Raw genomic sequence first — 18,140 nt, 5'->3', positions numbered from 1 at the left:
ATCTTCGGAATCGTGGAATTCCAATTTTTTCGGCCTGTTTAAAAGGTAATTCCAATGAAAGTGACAGCAGGTCATATGCGCAGTCTTTGGGGTTGGATTGGCCTTCATTTTCGTCGCCTTTTTTTCCATCCGCGGAAGACGTTCATGTTCTTCGGAATTTAGTTTTTGAGACTAGCTTCACTGGCCATGTTTCTTGTTTATGGAAACTTTGTTGCCTTGTTTCCATTTATTATATTTGGAAGGCACGAAATTGCCTTAGATTTCAGAATCATTGGTGGCCATTTGAACATGCAACAACTCTTATAACTAGCCACCTTAGTTTTCTTGTATCCGTTAGTCCGCCGACCTGGTGATGCTTCTTTGTCAATTTATTCAACCTTGAATATATCACGTGGTAGGCGTCCATGCATCTTCTATCATCATTGTCTTTTGGCACTCCACTTATGGTGCTGTGCTTTGCGGATTCAATGGTGCTTTTCGAGTGCGACGCCTCTTTATCATCGAACATCCTTCTATGTTGAGATATATCTGATTGTTAAGGCTGTTGAGCTTGTAGCTTCAAAAGAATGAAACTTCTTTTTTTTTTGGTTTTTTGGGGTTAGACCGTGTCTAGGTTTCAGCTTTAGCTTGCCTTGAACTCCAACTTCAAGCTGCCATGGCGATTGGGCATATCAGATAATTGAATTGTTTGAGCCTAATTCATTGTATGCATTTTATTTTTTCACACATCTTCTGAGATGGCAATGAAGTCGCTGATAGCCGTGCAAGTTTGAAGTCAACGCCTAATGGTTATAAGTGGTGGGATGATCCTCTTGTTTCTATTCGTAAAGGGCTGCTTGAGGATGCCAAGGGTCTCCCCAAATATCGCTTCAAATGTGTGAATCCACTTTTCTCTTAATAAAATTTAAGTATCTTTCATATAAAAAATAATTTAAATGTCTTTTAGATTCTAAATTTTGTGTTTTGACACATTCACGCAATAAATTACATTTTATCAAGCGTTTTTGCACCCATTATAAATAAAATCATCAAAATTATATTCCTTATCTATTGCTAAGTCCTAGAACCCAGATTCAGTTTCCGGTAATCACCAGCAAGGTGAGGCCAGGCGTGGCTGCGCGAGGACCGGGCCGCCTACAACTAACATATTGGCAAATGATCAAAATTCTTTCATGATCTAATCATGTCTGAGTAAATAACTTAATTATTGATTAGTAATTAATAAATAAAAAAATAAAAGAAATTAAATCTTACCCATATACTATCATTAAGAGACACATGGAAGGAGAGGATCATTTTCCATTGGCAAAACAGTTGTTGTCCCTTCTTCTGACAGATTGTAATTATTAAGGAGGTAGAGGGAATTTGTGAATTATGAATGCGGTGCGAATCCTGAGGTTGCTTCTTCATTCACGTACTGCTTAAGGTTTTCTGAGAAGATGGCGATAAGGTACGAGTTAACGGCAGAAGAAAGTCTAACAATGCTAGGAGGGCCAAAAAATGTATTAAAGTGTTTTATATCATGTTAGATGATTGTTGTGTGATTTTTTCTCTTTTAAAATAAATATGGTATTACCTCTGAAAATATAATTTCAAAAATTAATTTTTTTTGTTAAATTTATTGGAATTTTTAAGTTATACAAGATAAGATGTGAATACTATTTTCTCCTTTAAAAATTTGATTTAATGGTGCTACAAGTAACAAAGGGACAAGTTAGGCAATATTTAAAATAGAAAGACAAATTAAGTAAAGGTGCGGTTATTTGAACCCACAAAATTATTCACTAAACTCATTTCTAAAAATGATAATAATAATAATTTGTTACACAAGTATCCTTAACTTAAATTGTTATTATAACCATTGTAGCTAAACATTATGACTTTATCATCTTTAATTTCTCTCTCTAAAGTTTATCTCTGCATGCATTTGTTTTTCAATACATATAAAAAAACTACTACTACTCTTCAACATTAACTAAACTATGGCCAATAAGAAAATGACTTTTTTACTTTGACATGCATTAAATTTTCTTGTAATTTAACGCGGAAAATTTGTGTTTTAATTGAGATCAGAGATTTTTATACTCTATCCTCTATTTCTAGTGTTTCATGATAAAACTTTGAGAGTTTTAATTATGGGAAAAAAATAAGAAAAAGAGCTATGCAACAAACCAAGAACAATGGAGGATTTTGTTATAAAACAAAAAACAAGATACTAAAAGGAAGTAGAGATACATGAGTCACAAAAAAGAAATTAAAAAATTGAATCAAAGAGATTTAAATAAGGGTATATTAAGTATAAAGTTGGATTTATTGAGTAAAAGACAGTGGGGAAGCTAGCTAGCGCATTTTTTCAGGGTGGACTAAATTTTTTTTTTAATTACAGTTCATAGTTAAAGTGCAAGGAAATTTTTGACGTTACACTATGAAATAAAAAGAAATTATAACAAAAACAAACCCTATTACTTTGCATTATAACATTAAAACAAAAAAGTAACAAAAACCTATTCATCCTCGTCTTCCTCTGCCTTTGCCTCTCTCTCATTAAGATCTTAAAATAAAATTCCTATTTCTCAAAAGCTAAAATTAGATAATTTCCTTTTTCTCAATCTCCCCCAAATTTACAAAACAAGCAACCCTTTTCTTCTCTAAACTCAGGAACGGCAAGTTAGTTTTACACTCACATCAAGTTCCTCACCTCACTTAACAGTCTATGGTTGTCATCCATCAGCGGATCCAATTCATGGAGCCATCAGTGCAGTTAATTACCAACGCTAAGCCGACGTCAATTTACAATTTGTTATGTTTAAAAATTTTTTAATATAATTTTTTTTTGTAATTAACTAAAAATTTTTCCGTAAAATCTCAGCCTCCTTTAGCTTCTCATTGGTAAAAGATAAATTTTTAAATTTAGATATTAGATTTATTTAATAAATGAGTTTATTAAGTATTATGGTAAGTCTAAATAGCCTCACGGTAAATAACTTAAACTACTTAAAAATTTGAGGACAAATTAAACACACTATTTGGGAGGGGTAAGGAGACTTAACTGTGACTACACTCAGAATCCGGATTAGTCGGGACCCAATACGGTAACTGGAAACTGGGTGGTTTAAACCAAAAACAATTGAGGACAAAGCTATGGTGCAGCACCTATTTTTTGACAACTCAAACTTTGAAATTGAAATCTATAACCCAATTCAAGAGGATTTGAAATCATGAACGAACTAATAAAAAAAATAAAAATGGGTCAACACTAAACACCCGACAAAATACATTGGAGTAGGAGGTCTTCAATGAATTAATAAAATTTTCTTCAAATAAATCCAATTTTGCCGGGGGGCAAGTCGCAGATCTCCCAGGGAAGGTAGTATCCCTTCGCCCATATAATAGTCCGCATCCGAACTTACAGATTCTCCGGTGAAAAATAAATAAAAGTGGGATTATTTAATTAAAAATAATAATGGCGTGGGCACATGGAGTTGTTGTTTCGGCAGAAAAATATTGTCCAGGATATTATTTAATTATTATACGGTGAGCTGATCTGGTTGTTGGGGGTGGGTGGGGTGCTTACCATATATTAATTTGACGCCAAAACATCACCCATGCCTTGTTGTATCATTTTTCTCGTGGCGACTAAATCATCTACTATTTTATTGATACTAATTTATACAATAATTGGTAATGGCGGCCAGTCGATCGTTTGTCTTCAGATGCATGACCCAATAGATCTCAAGCAATTATATTTAATTCATTACTTTGAATTTGGATTATGGGGAGGCTGGCGGTTAAAAATTTATCTATTGAGTTGAAGCTTTTGTGTTTTGAATCTGTGACTGTTTAAATATTTATTAGCGTTTTGTTAGTGTTTATTTCTAATTTTGAAGCTTTTAGTTGGCTAAAGATGCTGAACTCTAATTTGTTAACTGCACATATGTAAATTTTTTTTTTTTCAAAAGGCATCTAGTAAATTTATTTTACTCTTTTTTTTGGTACATTACTAATTTGGTATCCGAAGATCACATTGGGCTCCAACCAATTCGGATTCGAGCCTAATCTAAATTCGAACCAAATAGGACTATTAAGGCGATAAAGCTCTCCCAATAAATATTTAATACAGTTGCATTTCCAAACCTCAAACTGAAGACTTTGGTTAAACTAAAATAGTCCTACGCCAACTAATTTACGCGCTCGTTAGTACTTATTTTTTAAAATTTATATTCACCTCATATTATTAACTTTTATTTCATGTTACAATTTTTTTTTTTCACAACAGCTGTAACTCAAAAGTTATAGTACCTTAATTTCAAATAAGACCTAAGGATTTCAGAGGGGTATCAATAGCAACCCTCTAATGGTTAAATTTTTCCATCGATATAGTCCCGGACGTTAGAAGTAATTTTGCGGCTAGAAGGGTGTCATGAAATAAGACGTGGGGGCTGAATAGTTTACGAGAATAATCTCAGTCCAATAATCAGTCATGCTGAAAACGAGCTGACCCAAATTTTAATGTAGGTCCTGGCCCGATAAAACTGGGCTGGCGCCCACAAAGTGTTGAGTCATTTCACTTTGCAGTGGCAGAGACGCCACCAACCGCAAGCCCAGCGCCGAAACAACCTAATCATGGAGCAACTAAAATGATAAAAACTAGAGTATGCCTTTCATCATCTCTCAAATAAAAAATTCAATCAAACATTTAAATAAATTATTCTTTTAACAAACATTATATACCCAAAAATTTCATAATTTATATTTATATTATAATAAAAAATATTTTTTGAGAAAATTACAAGAACATACAGTTATGAAAATATAAACTATATAATAAGGATAAAATAATTAAGATTTTAGTATTTATATGTATTTTATAAATAAAAAATTTTAAATTATATATTTTTAGGGTAAAAAAATATTATGAAATAATCGTTAATTTTAGTATATAGATTTAAATTTTATAAATTAAAATGGAATTATTTTAGGAAATAAATTTAGAAGGATTGATAGGATTTTATAAGGGTGTTAAAAGCTCCAATCTAAAGGCTATGAGACCAACTGTTGGACGAAGGCCGTGACCTCAAATATGAAAGAGTAGAGCCTTTCTCATCCCTTTTTTTTTTAACTGATTAAACATCAAGTTACTATATTACATATATATTTACAATTACTATAAATATATTGATATTTACAATCAGATATATAACTAAGACTTACATTATTACATTTTTAATTATATGAAGTATATGCCCAGAAAAATAATCCTCACACTCTCACTGACTTACATTATTACATTTTTAATTATATGAAGTATATGCCCAGAAAAATAATCCTCACACTCTCACTGAGGAGAGGTGCCTCTCACTGGCATTTCGTAAAAGAGAAAGATTTTATAAATATCTCCACACAGTTAAGCTTAATTGAGGGAGATTTTTTTGAGTCCATAGCAACTCGAACTGTTGCCCTCAAAGTCATGCTTAACTTTAAGGGCAATGGTTCACCACTGGGCTAAAGCCCAAGTGGCGCCTTTCTCATCCCTTTAAAATACTTACAACGCCATACATTTGTAATCATAGTTCTATTGTTAAAGGAAATTGCATAAAAAGACAAATATAAATTTAACTAAATTATGATGCTTTTACATTTACAAATCATAACCCTCCCAACTTTAAATGATATACATTATATAATGATAAGATTTTTATTTTAAAAAGATTATGTTTAATTTTTCATTAAATTGTATCGTAACCTTTTATTCTTGTCTACTAAAATTAATGTTTTTCATTGAAATCAATCTGATATCGAGTGATGGACCATCTATTGGAGAGAAATCAGTTTTTAAAATTTTATAAAAACTTTTAGGATCGCTCTCATACAATATATAAGAATTTATAATCTAGAAATCGTACCTTGAAAATTCAATTTGCCTTTTTCCGCTAAATTGATTTAGGTTCCCAGATCACGATCCGTCACCAACACTCCTGTTAGATCACGATCCGTCACCAACACTCCTGTTAGATCACAATCCGCCACCAAATAATCTTCCAGGCTATGACTCAAGTTTGATCTGCACTTGACGTGTGGTCACCTTTATCACCACTAAAGCAACTAGCACGTGAAAATATTTCTCTTAACAATAGAGAGAAAAATCTTTTTCTCTGATCTGTATAAAGTTAATGTTCTCTTTCTTTTGGAAGAAAATAAACTCTTTTATATTTCTCTCTAGTGGAAACCATAGGCTCCATTTTTTATATTATTTAATTCTATTAAATCAAGTTTGATTTAAATTAAAAATAATAAACCAAAAGTAACGTTACTTCTTTCTTGTCATAGGAGCCCACCTTGTAAAATAACATAAGATCCCTTAGACACAAGTACATTACATGTAGCCTCCCACTAAATAATATATTTAGGCTTTTAACCCAAATACCTAGTTATCTTGTTTATTAATCCAGTAGTGGCGCAGTCAATTAAATGAGATAACCCGAGGATCATTTAGGAACATACAATAGTGGCTATAATAATTAGGTCTGTAATTAAACTAGCCCAATTATTTAATTCCAAATCTACTCCACTAAAAGATTGGAACTGACCTCCATAATTGTATGCTCGAATAATAATTCGTCCCAAACCACATCGATTTCTTTACTGCATAATCCTTTGTACCACATCGTTAATTAAATCGACATCTCAACTGTCCAATCGATTTAATTACATCTTATTCCTTGATACTTATTGGTTTTCTCTAATGATCGTTTTCAACATACTAAATATGTTGACACACTCCGGCCAGAGAATTCTATAATCAAGTGTCGAAAACTCATCAAGAGATGTGTTGTACAAATTCTATATTGTTAATCTATAACTCCAATACTCATAAATGCTCCCCCTAAGATACCGGATAATCTTGACCACAATTGTGTGTCGTGTCCATTGGTAACTCAAATGGAATAACAATTACAATAATGAAATCATAACTAACTCAAGATTAATATTACAGTAAAATCAATACCTATGAGATTTAATAAATCTGACAGTCATTTCAAGGTTAATTAAATCTCATATGTGATCATATTCAATGTAGTCGTACTACATCAATAAATTCATACATGATTAAGACAAATCATTCAATGAATTCATTATAGTCTATACCTAAATAAAGTGTCCAACTTTATTTATCAACTGCGAACTAAATTTATTTAATCATAAGATAACTTGTATGTATGTCTTCTGTGAATCCACATGGTGATCACATAAATACATATAATATGATTAAATGGACTTTAATCAAAATATTAATACAATTAAGATATTTGAATAAAATACCTCATTTATTTTATTAATCAGAAAAATTGTTTATTACAATTAAATAAACACATATGCTTTTAAAGAGCATATTTTCCCAATAATCTCCCACTAGCTCTCAAAGCATATTTGACATATCACGCATGCCCATGGATTCTAAGTGCAAGTTAAAAGGTTTCCCAGGTATGGCCTTAATAAAAGGATCTGCCAAGTTTTGTTGTGACGCAATCTGAGTAACCTCCACATCACCTCTCTGTACTATATCCCATATAAGATGATACTTCCTCTCAAAATGTTTTTGTTTCTTGTGGTTCCTTGGTTTCTTAGATTGAGCTACCGCACCACTATTATTGCAAAGTAGTTTAACGGGTGCAGTTACAGTAGGTACCACCTCAAGATCTTGTAGGAACTTGCGAAACCATACAGCTTCTTTTGCAGCTTCGGATGCAGCCACATATTCAGCTTCAGTTGTAGAGTCTGCGATACAAGATTGTTTCACGCCCCTCTAACTAATGGCTCTACTTCCCAATGTAAACACATAACCGGAAGTTGATTTTTTGGAATCCTTATCTGACATAAAGTCAGAATCAGTATAACCCACTGGAAAGAGTTCATCACCAAAATACACAAGCATATAATTTTTAGTTCTTTTCAGATACTTCATTATATGCTTGACCACAGTTCAGTGTTCAGGTCCAGGATTAGATTGATATCTACTAACCATCCCTACCGCAAAACAGATGCTTGACCGAGTGCAAAGCATGACATACATGAGACTTCTCACAACTTCTGCATAGGGAACTCGTCTCATTCTCTCTATTTCTTCATATGTTTTAGGTGATTGATCCTTATAGAATGTAATTCCATGTCTGAATGGTAATAAACCAGTCTTGGAATTTTCCATGCTAAATCTAGCCAATATCTTATCGATATAGACCGCTTGAGACAAGGCTAAAGTTTTATTCTTCTGGTCTCGTAGTAACTTGATACTAAGAATATAACTTGCCTCTTCCAGATCTTTCATATCAAATTGTTTTGCTAACTAAATCTTTATTATAGTCAATACTTCTATATCGTTTCCAATTAGGAGAATATCGTCTACATAAAGAACTAGGAAGACTATATATTTTCCTTGAATTTTCTTGTACACACATGGTTCATCAATATTTTGAATGAATCCAAACGATTTAATCGCTTGATCAAATCTGATGTTCCATGACCGGAATGCTTGCTTCAATCCATAAATGGATCTCTGCAACTTACATACCATGTGTTCTTAGCCTTTTTGTATGAATCCATCTGGTTGTTGCATGTAAATGTCTTCTTCAAGATGCTCATTAAGAAAGGTAGTCTTGACATCCATTTGCCAAATTTCATAATCTAGTACTGCAGCAATGGAGAGCAAAATCCTGATGGATTTAAGCATAGCAACCGAAGAAAATGTTTCCTCGTAATCGATTCACTTTTTCTGAGTAAACCATTTGGCTACTAATCTTGCTTTAAATGTTTCCACCCTTCCGTCTACTCCTCTTTTTCTCTTGTAGATCCACTTGCATTCTATAGGTTTTACCCCTTTTGGTGCCTCTACAAGTTCTCAGACTTTATTGGAATACATGGATTCCATTTCTTGATTCATGACATTTTTCCAAAATTCAACATCTCTATCTATTAGAGCTTCGTTGTAGCTAGTGGGATCTTGTACATGTTCATATGAGATAGCCGTATAAGTTTCTCTCAATAACATGTATCTCGCAGGTAATCTAGTTACCCTCCCACTACGACGAGGTTCTAAGGTAGCGTTTACATTTTAGATTGGAGTGAGAATCCTGAGAAGTGAGAATACTGAGATTAGGAGTGTGGAATGAGAGTGGGAGTAGGTTATTTACTTACACTGAAGTGAGAGTATGGAATTATCTTGGATTGGGGGGTAAATGGTATTAAATTACAGTTTTACCCTTATTTAAAGAATTATAATTTTTAATTACAAAATTAATAAAAAATACATTTGAAAAATAATTTTAATTATGTAGATCATAATTTTTTATTAATTTTAATTTGAATTATATAAATAAAAAATTATTAATAATAGCAATACAAATGAAACATTATCATTGATAATATAGTACAAAATTAATATTTCCTTAGAATAATATTTATTATTATAAATTAAATAAATATAATAATATTATATTTTCAAATAAAGATAGAATATAGTAATATTATTAATTCTCTATGAGTATAATAATATTATTTTTAAGTAATTTTAACTTAGAATCAATGTAAATTTTTATTTTTAACTAAATATAATAATATTATGTTTAAATATGTTTAATATTATTATTTTAATAAATTTAATTTATAAAATAACATACTAATATTATTTAAATAAATATAATATTATTTATTTTATTAAATTTAATAAAAATAAGTATGTTTATTATTTTTTTTAATAAATGTAATTTATAATATAATATTATTATTTAAATAAATATGATATTATTTATTTTATTTTAAATATAAGGGTAGAAAGGGAAAAGGGGGAGTGAATTCCCACTCCCACCTCCCCCCATGGGAGTGGGAATCCCACTCCCCACTCCAAAATTAGATGGGGCCCACGGAGTGGGATTTCCACTCCCCCCTTAAAAATTGCAAGTAAACATTGGAGTGGGAGGAATCCACACTCCTCACTCCCACTCCAGAAAGTAAACACTACATAAAAGTGATGGTTGTTCAAGGATAATCCTGTGTTGATCAGCTGGTTGTTGTTCTTCTTCCTGTTCTGTAATAGGTGTTGAAAGCTGAGCATCAACTTGATCACCTAATAGTTCTTCAAGTATTTCCTTACTCTTAGGTTTGAAGTTATTCATATAGTCTTCCTCGAGGGAAGTGAAATGTGTGCTCACGATCACTTTCCTATCTTGAGCACTATAAAATAAATCTCCCCTTGTTCCTTTGGGATACCCCACAAACATACAAACCTCAGAACGTGAATCCATTTTGCCTGCATTTGGTTTCAGCACATGTGCTGGTGATCCCCAAATACGGACATGTCGTAAACTTAGTCTGCGGCCTGACCATAATTCTATTAGGATTTTAGGCACTGACTTAGATGGAACTAAGTTCAAGACGTAAATTGCAATTTCCAGTGCTAGTCCCCAAAAAGAGATTGGTAATGATGAATAACTAAGCATATATCTCACCATATCCAAAAGAGTTCTATTTTTCCTTTCAGCTACCCCATTTTGTTGTAGTGTTCCTGGGGCAGTCAACTGAGATATAATCACATTTTCAACCAGATACTCTTTGAAATCTCCTAAGAGAAATTCACCACCTCAATCAGATCAAAGTTTCTTTATATTCTTATCCAATTGCTTTTCTGTCTCAGCCCTATACTCTTTGAATTTCTCAAGTGCTTCAGACTTATGACGCATCAAATAAACATAACCATATCTCGATTAATCATCAGTGAAAGTGATGAAATACTCATAACCTCCTCGAGCTTGTACATTGATTGGTCCACATACATCTATATGTACCAATTCAAGTGGTACTGTTGCACGTACTTCTTTGGCCGAGAATGACCTTTTGGTCATTTTTCATTCTAAACAGGATTCACAGAATGACAATGATTCATTTTCTAATGGACCCAAGAGCTCATCTTTGATCATTTTCTGTATCCTATTTTGGTTTATATGATCCAAGCGTAAATGCCAGAAGTAACATTAGTTGGAAAAAATATTTCTTTTCTTAGATAAATGTGTATACTCATCATTATTGATCACTGTGTCATGCATAGAATGGATCATTGGATGTAAATGATATAAATTATATTCCAATGTACTAGACCAAATAAGTCTCTTATTATAAAAAATAGAAACATAAGATCCAAAATTTACAGTGTACCCTTGTTTTGACAAACAAGCTACTGAAATTAAATTCCTCTTAATATCTAGAACATAAAGACAATTATTCAAAACTAAAGTCTCATTATTAAAAGATAATAAAACAAATCCAGTCTTCACTGCTGACACGAACTGTCATATCCCTAACTGCAGCTTGACGATTCCTTCACTTATTATCCTAGTTTCCTGAAACCAATAAAGTGAATTACAAATATGATTAGTTGCTCCTGAATCCAACACCCAAGTTTCAATAGGATTCTGAACTAAACATGCATCAATTACAAAAAGATTTCTCATACCTGATTTCACAATCTTAGAGCAATCCTTTTTCCAGTGACCTTTCTATCCACACTTGAAGCATTTGCCTTTTGGCTTGCCATCTTGCTTGGTAGACGGTCTCTTTTTCCCAGCTTTCTTTTTACTTTTGCCTTTCGGCTCAGGTCTAGAAGAGGAACCTTTTTCAACAATATTTTTGCTTCCTAGGGATTTCTCAGCATGATAGATCTCTTCAACAGAATGAAGTTCGTTCATCAATTCAGTTAAGGTCATTTTTTTTGTTCATGTTATAATTGACCTTAAACTCCTTGAATGTTTCTGGCAGAGATTCTAGCACCTTGTCAATCTTTGAGTTATCATCGATTTGTGCTCCTTGAATCTCAGCCTCATTCAAATAGTCCATCATTTTGAGGACATGATCACGAACTCTTGTGCCCTTCCCTATTTTACTGTTCATAATTCCTTTCAGCGCTGCTTGTCTCGCGGAGCAAGTACTCTGCCCGAATATTTGTTGGAGACTATCGATTATTTCAGTGGCAATCTCCAAGTTTTGATGTTTGGTCTGCAAAATATTAGAAATCGAGGCTAAAATATAGCATTTTGCCATTTCATTAGCCTTTTGCCATTTCTTATAAAGCCTCTTCTGATTTTTATGAGCATCTTCCGCTGGAACTGGAGGGCACGACTGGGTTAAAACATATTTTTAATTTTCAGCAGTGAGGACAATGAATAGATTTCTTTTCCAATCTATATAGTTATCTCCAGTGAGTTTGTTTTGACTTAGAATAATAGTAAGTGGGCTCAGGGAATACATTTTCTGAAAAATAAAACATTCATGCATGAATAATTTAAAATAATATTCACAATAAATGACAAAAATGTATAAAACCATAAATGCATTTTAATTTACTATAACGATAATCTAGTACCGTTTTGACAAGTTATCCGTTGGGAAAGTCATGTCTATACTTACTAGACCCAATTACCCATTAGATTATTTACTTTCAATCTACGTATTTTTCATATCAATAGTCACCGTTGAGGTGAACAATCGATTGAAAAATATTTTAATTTTATCTTTAAAGAAGTTCATTAAATAAAATATCTAATAGATATACCCTCCAAAGAGAGCATCACTATATTATGAAGTCAAGGTATATATATAATTTTATTTTTGAACTAACAATAGAGCTCATGGGAAAATTATCTTGAATTTTCCCTCTCCCACTCAATATTTTAAAATTGGTTTTTCCTTTTTAAAACATACATTAATTATATTGTTAATTGCATGCTTCCTATAATATTATCTAGATGATATCCAATATTATTAAGCATATGCAAATTTCAAACAATATAATTAGATTCATAATTAATGAATGACATGTATCATTATACATAGAGTAACACTACCTATTCTATATGACATGTTATCATCCATAACATAACATATAGAAAAATAATTAAATAATCTTAATTCATGGCTTTCCTAAAATGAAAAAAATACATTAACCCTAAGCCTAATCTTCATTGGGCTTCTTGTCAATGGCAATCTTCCATAGGCTTGTCTTTATTAATGGATTAGGAGAAATTGAGCTTTTAAATTTATTATTGGTCCCATTTTAATTTTGAAAGGAAATAAATAAATAATTTTTTTAAATAAAATTTTTTGACCAAAAAATAAATTTAATGTGTTCAATTTCATTTATGTATTTTAATCCATTAAGCCCAATTTCAATTGGGCCTAAAACTATGATTCATTAAGCCCAAAACTATTTTTGGACTTAAATACAACAAATTAAAAATGTGACTGCCCAAAGGAAGAAATTATGGAACTATAGGGATCTCAATGATAAAAACCATTGAAACCCTAAATCCATCTTTTTCTCCCATTTTCTTCTCCAACCGCCATCACCAGAAAGACAGCCACCGCTCAGAATTTCCAGCCATCTCCCGCGCCGATTTGATCCCCGCCACCTCACTGGAAAGCTCCCAAACTCGCGCACACAACTTGCTGGCCACGTTACTTGCCGCTGCAACTGCTGGCAGCGTTGCTTGCAGCACGCGGGCCGCGCATGCTGCTGCACGTGCAGCTCAGCGCGCTGCTGGCCACGCTGGCCGTGCGCGCTGGTTGGTTGCCACTGTAAATTTCCAGCGATTCCTTTGATCAGTCGTCCCATGATTATTCTTCAGCGATTTACAAATTTCCTAGGCCAATTTTGGCTTACAAATTTTCTATAACAGTAAAATAAATCAAGAGGGAAACATGGTGATAAAAGACCACCCCTCTTGTTACAAATTCAAAGAAAAAATACAGTAGAGAATCTAATCATAAATTAAGACAAACCATAAGTATGTTTTATTCATATATTAAACAAATAATATATATCTGAATAAAATGTGACACTCTAATACATAAATATCAAGATTGATTTCATACGAAATTCTTATATATTAATATGAGATGGCTCTGATACCAATTGTTGGAGAAAAATCAGTTTTTAAAATTTTATAAAAACTTTTAGGATCGCTCTCATACAATATATAAGAATTTGTAATCTAGAAATCATATCCTAAAAATCCAATTTGGCTTTTTCCGCTGAAGTGATTTAGACTCCCATATCACGATCTATCACCACCACTCCTGTTGGATCACGATCCATCACCATCACTCATGTTAGATCACAATCCGCCACCAAATAATCTTCCAGTCTATAACTCAAGTTTAATCTGCACTTGACGTGTGAGCGCCTTTGTCACCACTAAAACAACTAGCACGAGAACATTTTTCTCTCAACAATAGAGAGAAAATTCTTTTTCTCTAATCTGTATAAAGTTAATGTTCTCTTTCTTTTGGAAGAAAATAAACTCTTTTATATTTTTCTCTAGTGGAAACCATAGGCTCCATTTTTTATATTATTTAATTCTATTAAATCAAGTTTGATTTAAATTAAAAATAATAAACCAAAAGTAACGTTACTTCTTTCTTGTCATAGGGGCCCACCTTGTAAAATAATATAAGATCCCTTAGACACAAGTACATTACATGTAGCCTCCCACTAAATAATATATTTAGGCTTTTAACCCAAATACCTAGTTATCTTGTTTATTAATCCAGTAGTGGCGCAGTCAATTAAATGAGCTAACTCGGGGATCGTTTGAGAACATACAATAGTGGCTATAATAATTAGGCATGTAATTAAACTAGCTCAATTATTTAATTCCAAATCTACTTCACTAAAAAATTGGAACTTACCTCCATAATTGTATGCTCGAATAATAATTCATCACAAGCCACATCGATTTCTTTATTGCATAATCCTTTGTACCACATCGTTAATTAAATCAATATCTCAACTGTCCAATCGATTTAATTACATCTTATTCCTTGATACTTATTGGTTTTCTCTAATGATCATTTTCAACATACTAAATATGTTGACACACTCTGGCCAGAGAATTCTATGATCAAGTGCCGAAAACCCATCAATAGATATGTTGTATAAATTCTATATTGTTAATCTATATCTCCAATACTCATAAATGCTCCCCCCAAGATACCGAGTAATCTTAACCACAATTGTGTCGTGCCCTTGGTAACTCATATGGAATAACAATTACAATAATGAAATCATAACTTACTCAAGATTAAGATTAAAGTAAAATCAATGCCTATGAGATTTAATAAATCTGAAAGTCATTTCAAGGTTAATTAAATCTCATAGAGTCATATGTGATCATATTCAATGTAGTCGTACTACATCAATAAATTCATACATAATTAAGATAAATCATTCAATGAATTATTACAGTCTATACCTAAATAAAGTGCCCAACTTTATTTATCAACTGCGAACTAAATTTATTTAATCATAAGATAACTTGTATTTATGTCTTTTGTGAATCTACATGATGATAACATAAATACATATAATATGATTAAATCGACTTTAATCAAAATATTAATGTAATTAAGATATTTCAATAAAATACCTCATTTATTTTATTAATTAAAAAATTATTTATTACAATTAAATAAACACATATGCTTTTAAAGAGCATATTTTCCCAACACCATTACCCACCAAGTCTTTTTGCTGTCAAGATGGGTGATGGTCGGGCGATAGTTTACAGCTTAATCATCATCCATTAGAAAAAAAAAAGAAAAGAAATTTGTTAAATTCATTTTAATAGAACCTTATTAAAATGAATTAATCAGATTTTAATTATTATAGGTTTACTTTAAATGCACAAATATTGCCGTGATGAGGTCCGGTGAAAAATGAGCTTAACTAAGTTTTAATGTCTCGTAAAAAATGGGCCTGGACCCGATAAATTTGGGCAGGGGCCCATAAAGTCCTTCGCCGAAGTGAGTCGTGTTGAGTCGTTTCACACACTTTCAGTCTTTCACTTGCAGGCAGTAGCAGAGACCAGAGAAGCATCGAACAACAAACTGCGAAATATTGTTGCTCAAAGCGCATCGCTTCACCATTTACCTTTGTCGCCCTTGCCTGTGATAATGCCTGTCACCTTCCTTCGCCTTCTCACCACGGCTCTCAAAAACTCCAAATTCCCCTCTATCTCGCCTCTCACCTCTCTCCACGTACCCGCAATCCCCTCCACTCCCTCCGCCCACCCGTCACTCTACCAACCCCACCGCCTCAGCTCCAACCCACCCACTCCGAACCCAAACCCCCAAACCCGAACCCGAACCCCACTCGAAAAGCAATTCGAAACCTGGATCCAACACCTCAAACCCGGCTTCACCCCGTCCGACGTCGTTTCCGCCTTGCAGGCCCAATCAGACCCCGATCTCGCCCTCGACATCTTCCGATGGACGTCCCAGCAGCACGGATACAGGCACAACCACGAAAGTTACTGCGCCATAATCCACATTCTAATCAACGGCAGGCGCTACCGCAACGTGGAGACCCTCCTCGAAGAAGTCCTCGCCGGCAACTGTGAGATGTCTGTTCCTTTGTATAACTCGATAATTAAATTCTGCTGCGGCCGCAAGCTTCTGTTTAATCGCGCTTTTGATGCTTACAAAAAAATGCTGAAATCACACAACTGTAAGCCCACACTTGAGACATTCACTTTGTTATTAAATGCATTGCTTAGGAGATTCAACAAGTTGAATGTTTGTTATGTTTATTTACATTCGGTTAGGTCTCTAACGAAGCAAATGAAATCTTTAGGAGTTATACCCGATACATATGCCTTGAATATGATTATTAAGGCTTATTCTAAGTGTCTTCAGGTTGATGAAGCTATTAGGGTTTTTCGTGAAATGGGGTTGTATGGATGTGAGCCGAATGCTTTTACTTATAGTTATATTGCTAGAGGATTGTGTGAGAAGGGGAGAGTGGAGCAGGGTTTTGGGTTTTATAAGGAGATGAAGGAGAAGGGACTCGTGCCGAGTGGAAGTTGCTATATGATTTTGATATGTAGTCTTGCTCTGGAGAGCAGGTTTGAGGATGCTCTTGAGGTTCTGTTTGATATGTTGGGTAATTCAATGGGGCCGGATATGCTGACATATAAGACTTTGTTGGAAGGGTTGTGTAGGGAAGGGAGGGAGAGTGAGGCTTTCGACTTGCTTGAGGAGTTTCGAAAGAGGGATGTGGTGATGGGTGATAGAAACTACAAGACATTGTTGAATGGATTGCATTTTCAAAATCAAGAGTAGATTACACATGCAATTTTCCTTTCTTTGGAGTTATGTAATTTTGATGTCAATTTCAACAGCGAATCAAGTTTGCAACAGCCAGTAAACGACAGTAGGTTTCCAGTCTGGCCTGTTCGTAATGACTTACGAATTCTGGATATTAAGTCTTGATATGGCTCTATCTGGATTTTCCTAAGATTGATTCACATCTTGTTGTGATGTGAATTTCCATGATTATTCTATTCTAGACCATATCTCTACTTTGTGCTTTATAAAATTTTATGCATTTTGGTCTGGAGGCTTGAAGAGAAGAGAATCTTCGATGTGCTACTTGATGCAGGCTGTCAAGTTTATCGCTTGAAATTGCTAAATGGGTTTTCACTGTTGGTTATGAATGCTGGCACATATTGCAGGCAAAGGGTCCAACAGATTTGCCATATCTCATTCTTTATTCTGAAGAGTACAAGAGTGGAAGTGGTGTGCTTCGCTATATGAGGCATGTTGATTGTTGTGACTGTCTCACACAGTGAATGGAAGATGTTGACGGTAATGTAACCTGATAAATATGTTGAAGAATGTATTTCTAAACTAGCTTCTATCAATGAATGCACATCCTTTCTCTGTCTGATCTTAATATACGGACAATTCTTTGGGTTCCAGTTAAATCGTGGTAAACACAACAGTGTTTTTTTTTAACTTTATGTACGTATATGTACATACATAAATCTGCAAAGGCTCTCCTTTTCAATTTCTCAATTATACATACACAGTTGATGAAAAAGCAAGACTTCGGTGGAAACAGTGATGAAAACTAGCATTTACTTCCAGCTCGAATTGGATCACATATAGTAGTAATTAATTAAGTCAACAGAAACTTCATCTTAAGGGAAATCAGAGAACTGAATGCACATTAGTTTTAAAAAATTCCATGGGCCGTGGCGCGATGACGGCTATTTAAGTGGACCCTAGTTTTGAACCCACACATGTTTTATGACTTTAGC

At 33.4% G+C, this 18,140-nt stretch overlaps 1 protein-coding gene across 1 annotated transcript; it reads left to right on the top strand.

Moving 5' to 3' along the window:
- Nucleotides 1-15,872: 15,872 nt before the first annotated feature.
- Nucleotides 15,873-17,789, top strand: LOC18043346 (pentatricopeptide repeat-containing protein At3g25210, mitochondrial). Its single transcript, XM_006437184.2, has one exon. The coding sequence runs from the start codon at nt 15,994-15,996 to the stop codon at nt 17,158-17,160; it is 1,167 nt and encodes a 388-aa protein (XP_006437247.1). The 5' UTR covers nt 15,873-15,993; the 3' UTR covers nt 17,161-17,789.
- Nucleotides 17,790-18,140: the final 351 nt, after the last annotated feature.

This window comes from Citrus clementina, unplaced genomic scaffold (assembly GCF_000493195.1).
Source record: "Citrus clementina cultivar Clemenules unplaced genomic scaffold, Citrus_clementina_v1.0 scaffold_4, whole genome shotgun sequence".
Lineage (NCBI taxonomy): Eukaryota > Viridiplantae > Streptophyta > Magnoliopsida > Sapindales > Rutaceae > Citrus > Citrus x clementina.
The sequence above is the reverse complement of the archived record's forward strand: the minus strand, read 5'-3'. Positions and strand labels throughout refer to the sequence as shown.

Bases quoted from the DNA above. Each gene is read 5' to 3' on its own strand.
- LOC18043346 (XM_006437184.2), top strand. From the start codon at position 15,994: ATGCCTGTCACCTTCCTTCGCCTTCTCACCACGGCTCTCAAAAACTCC.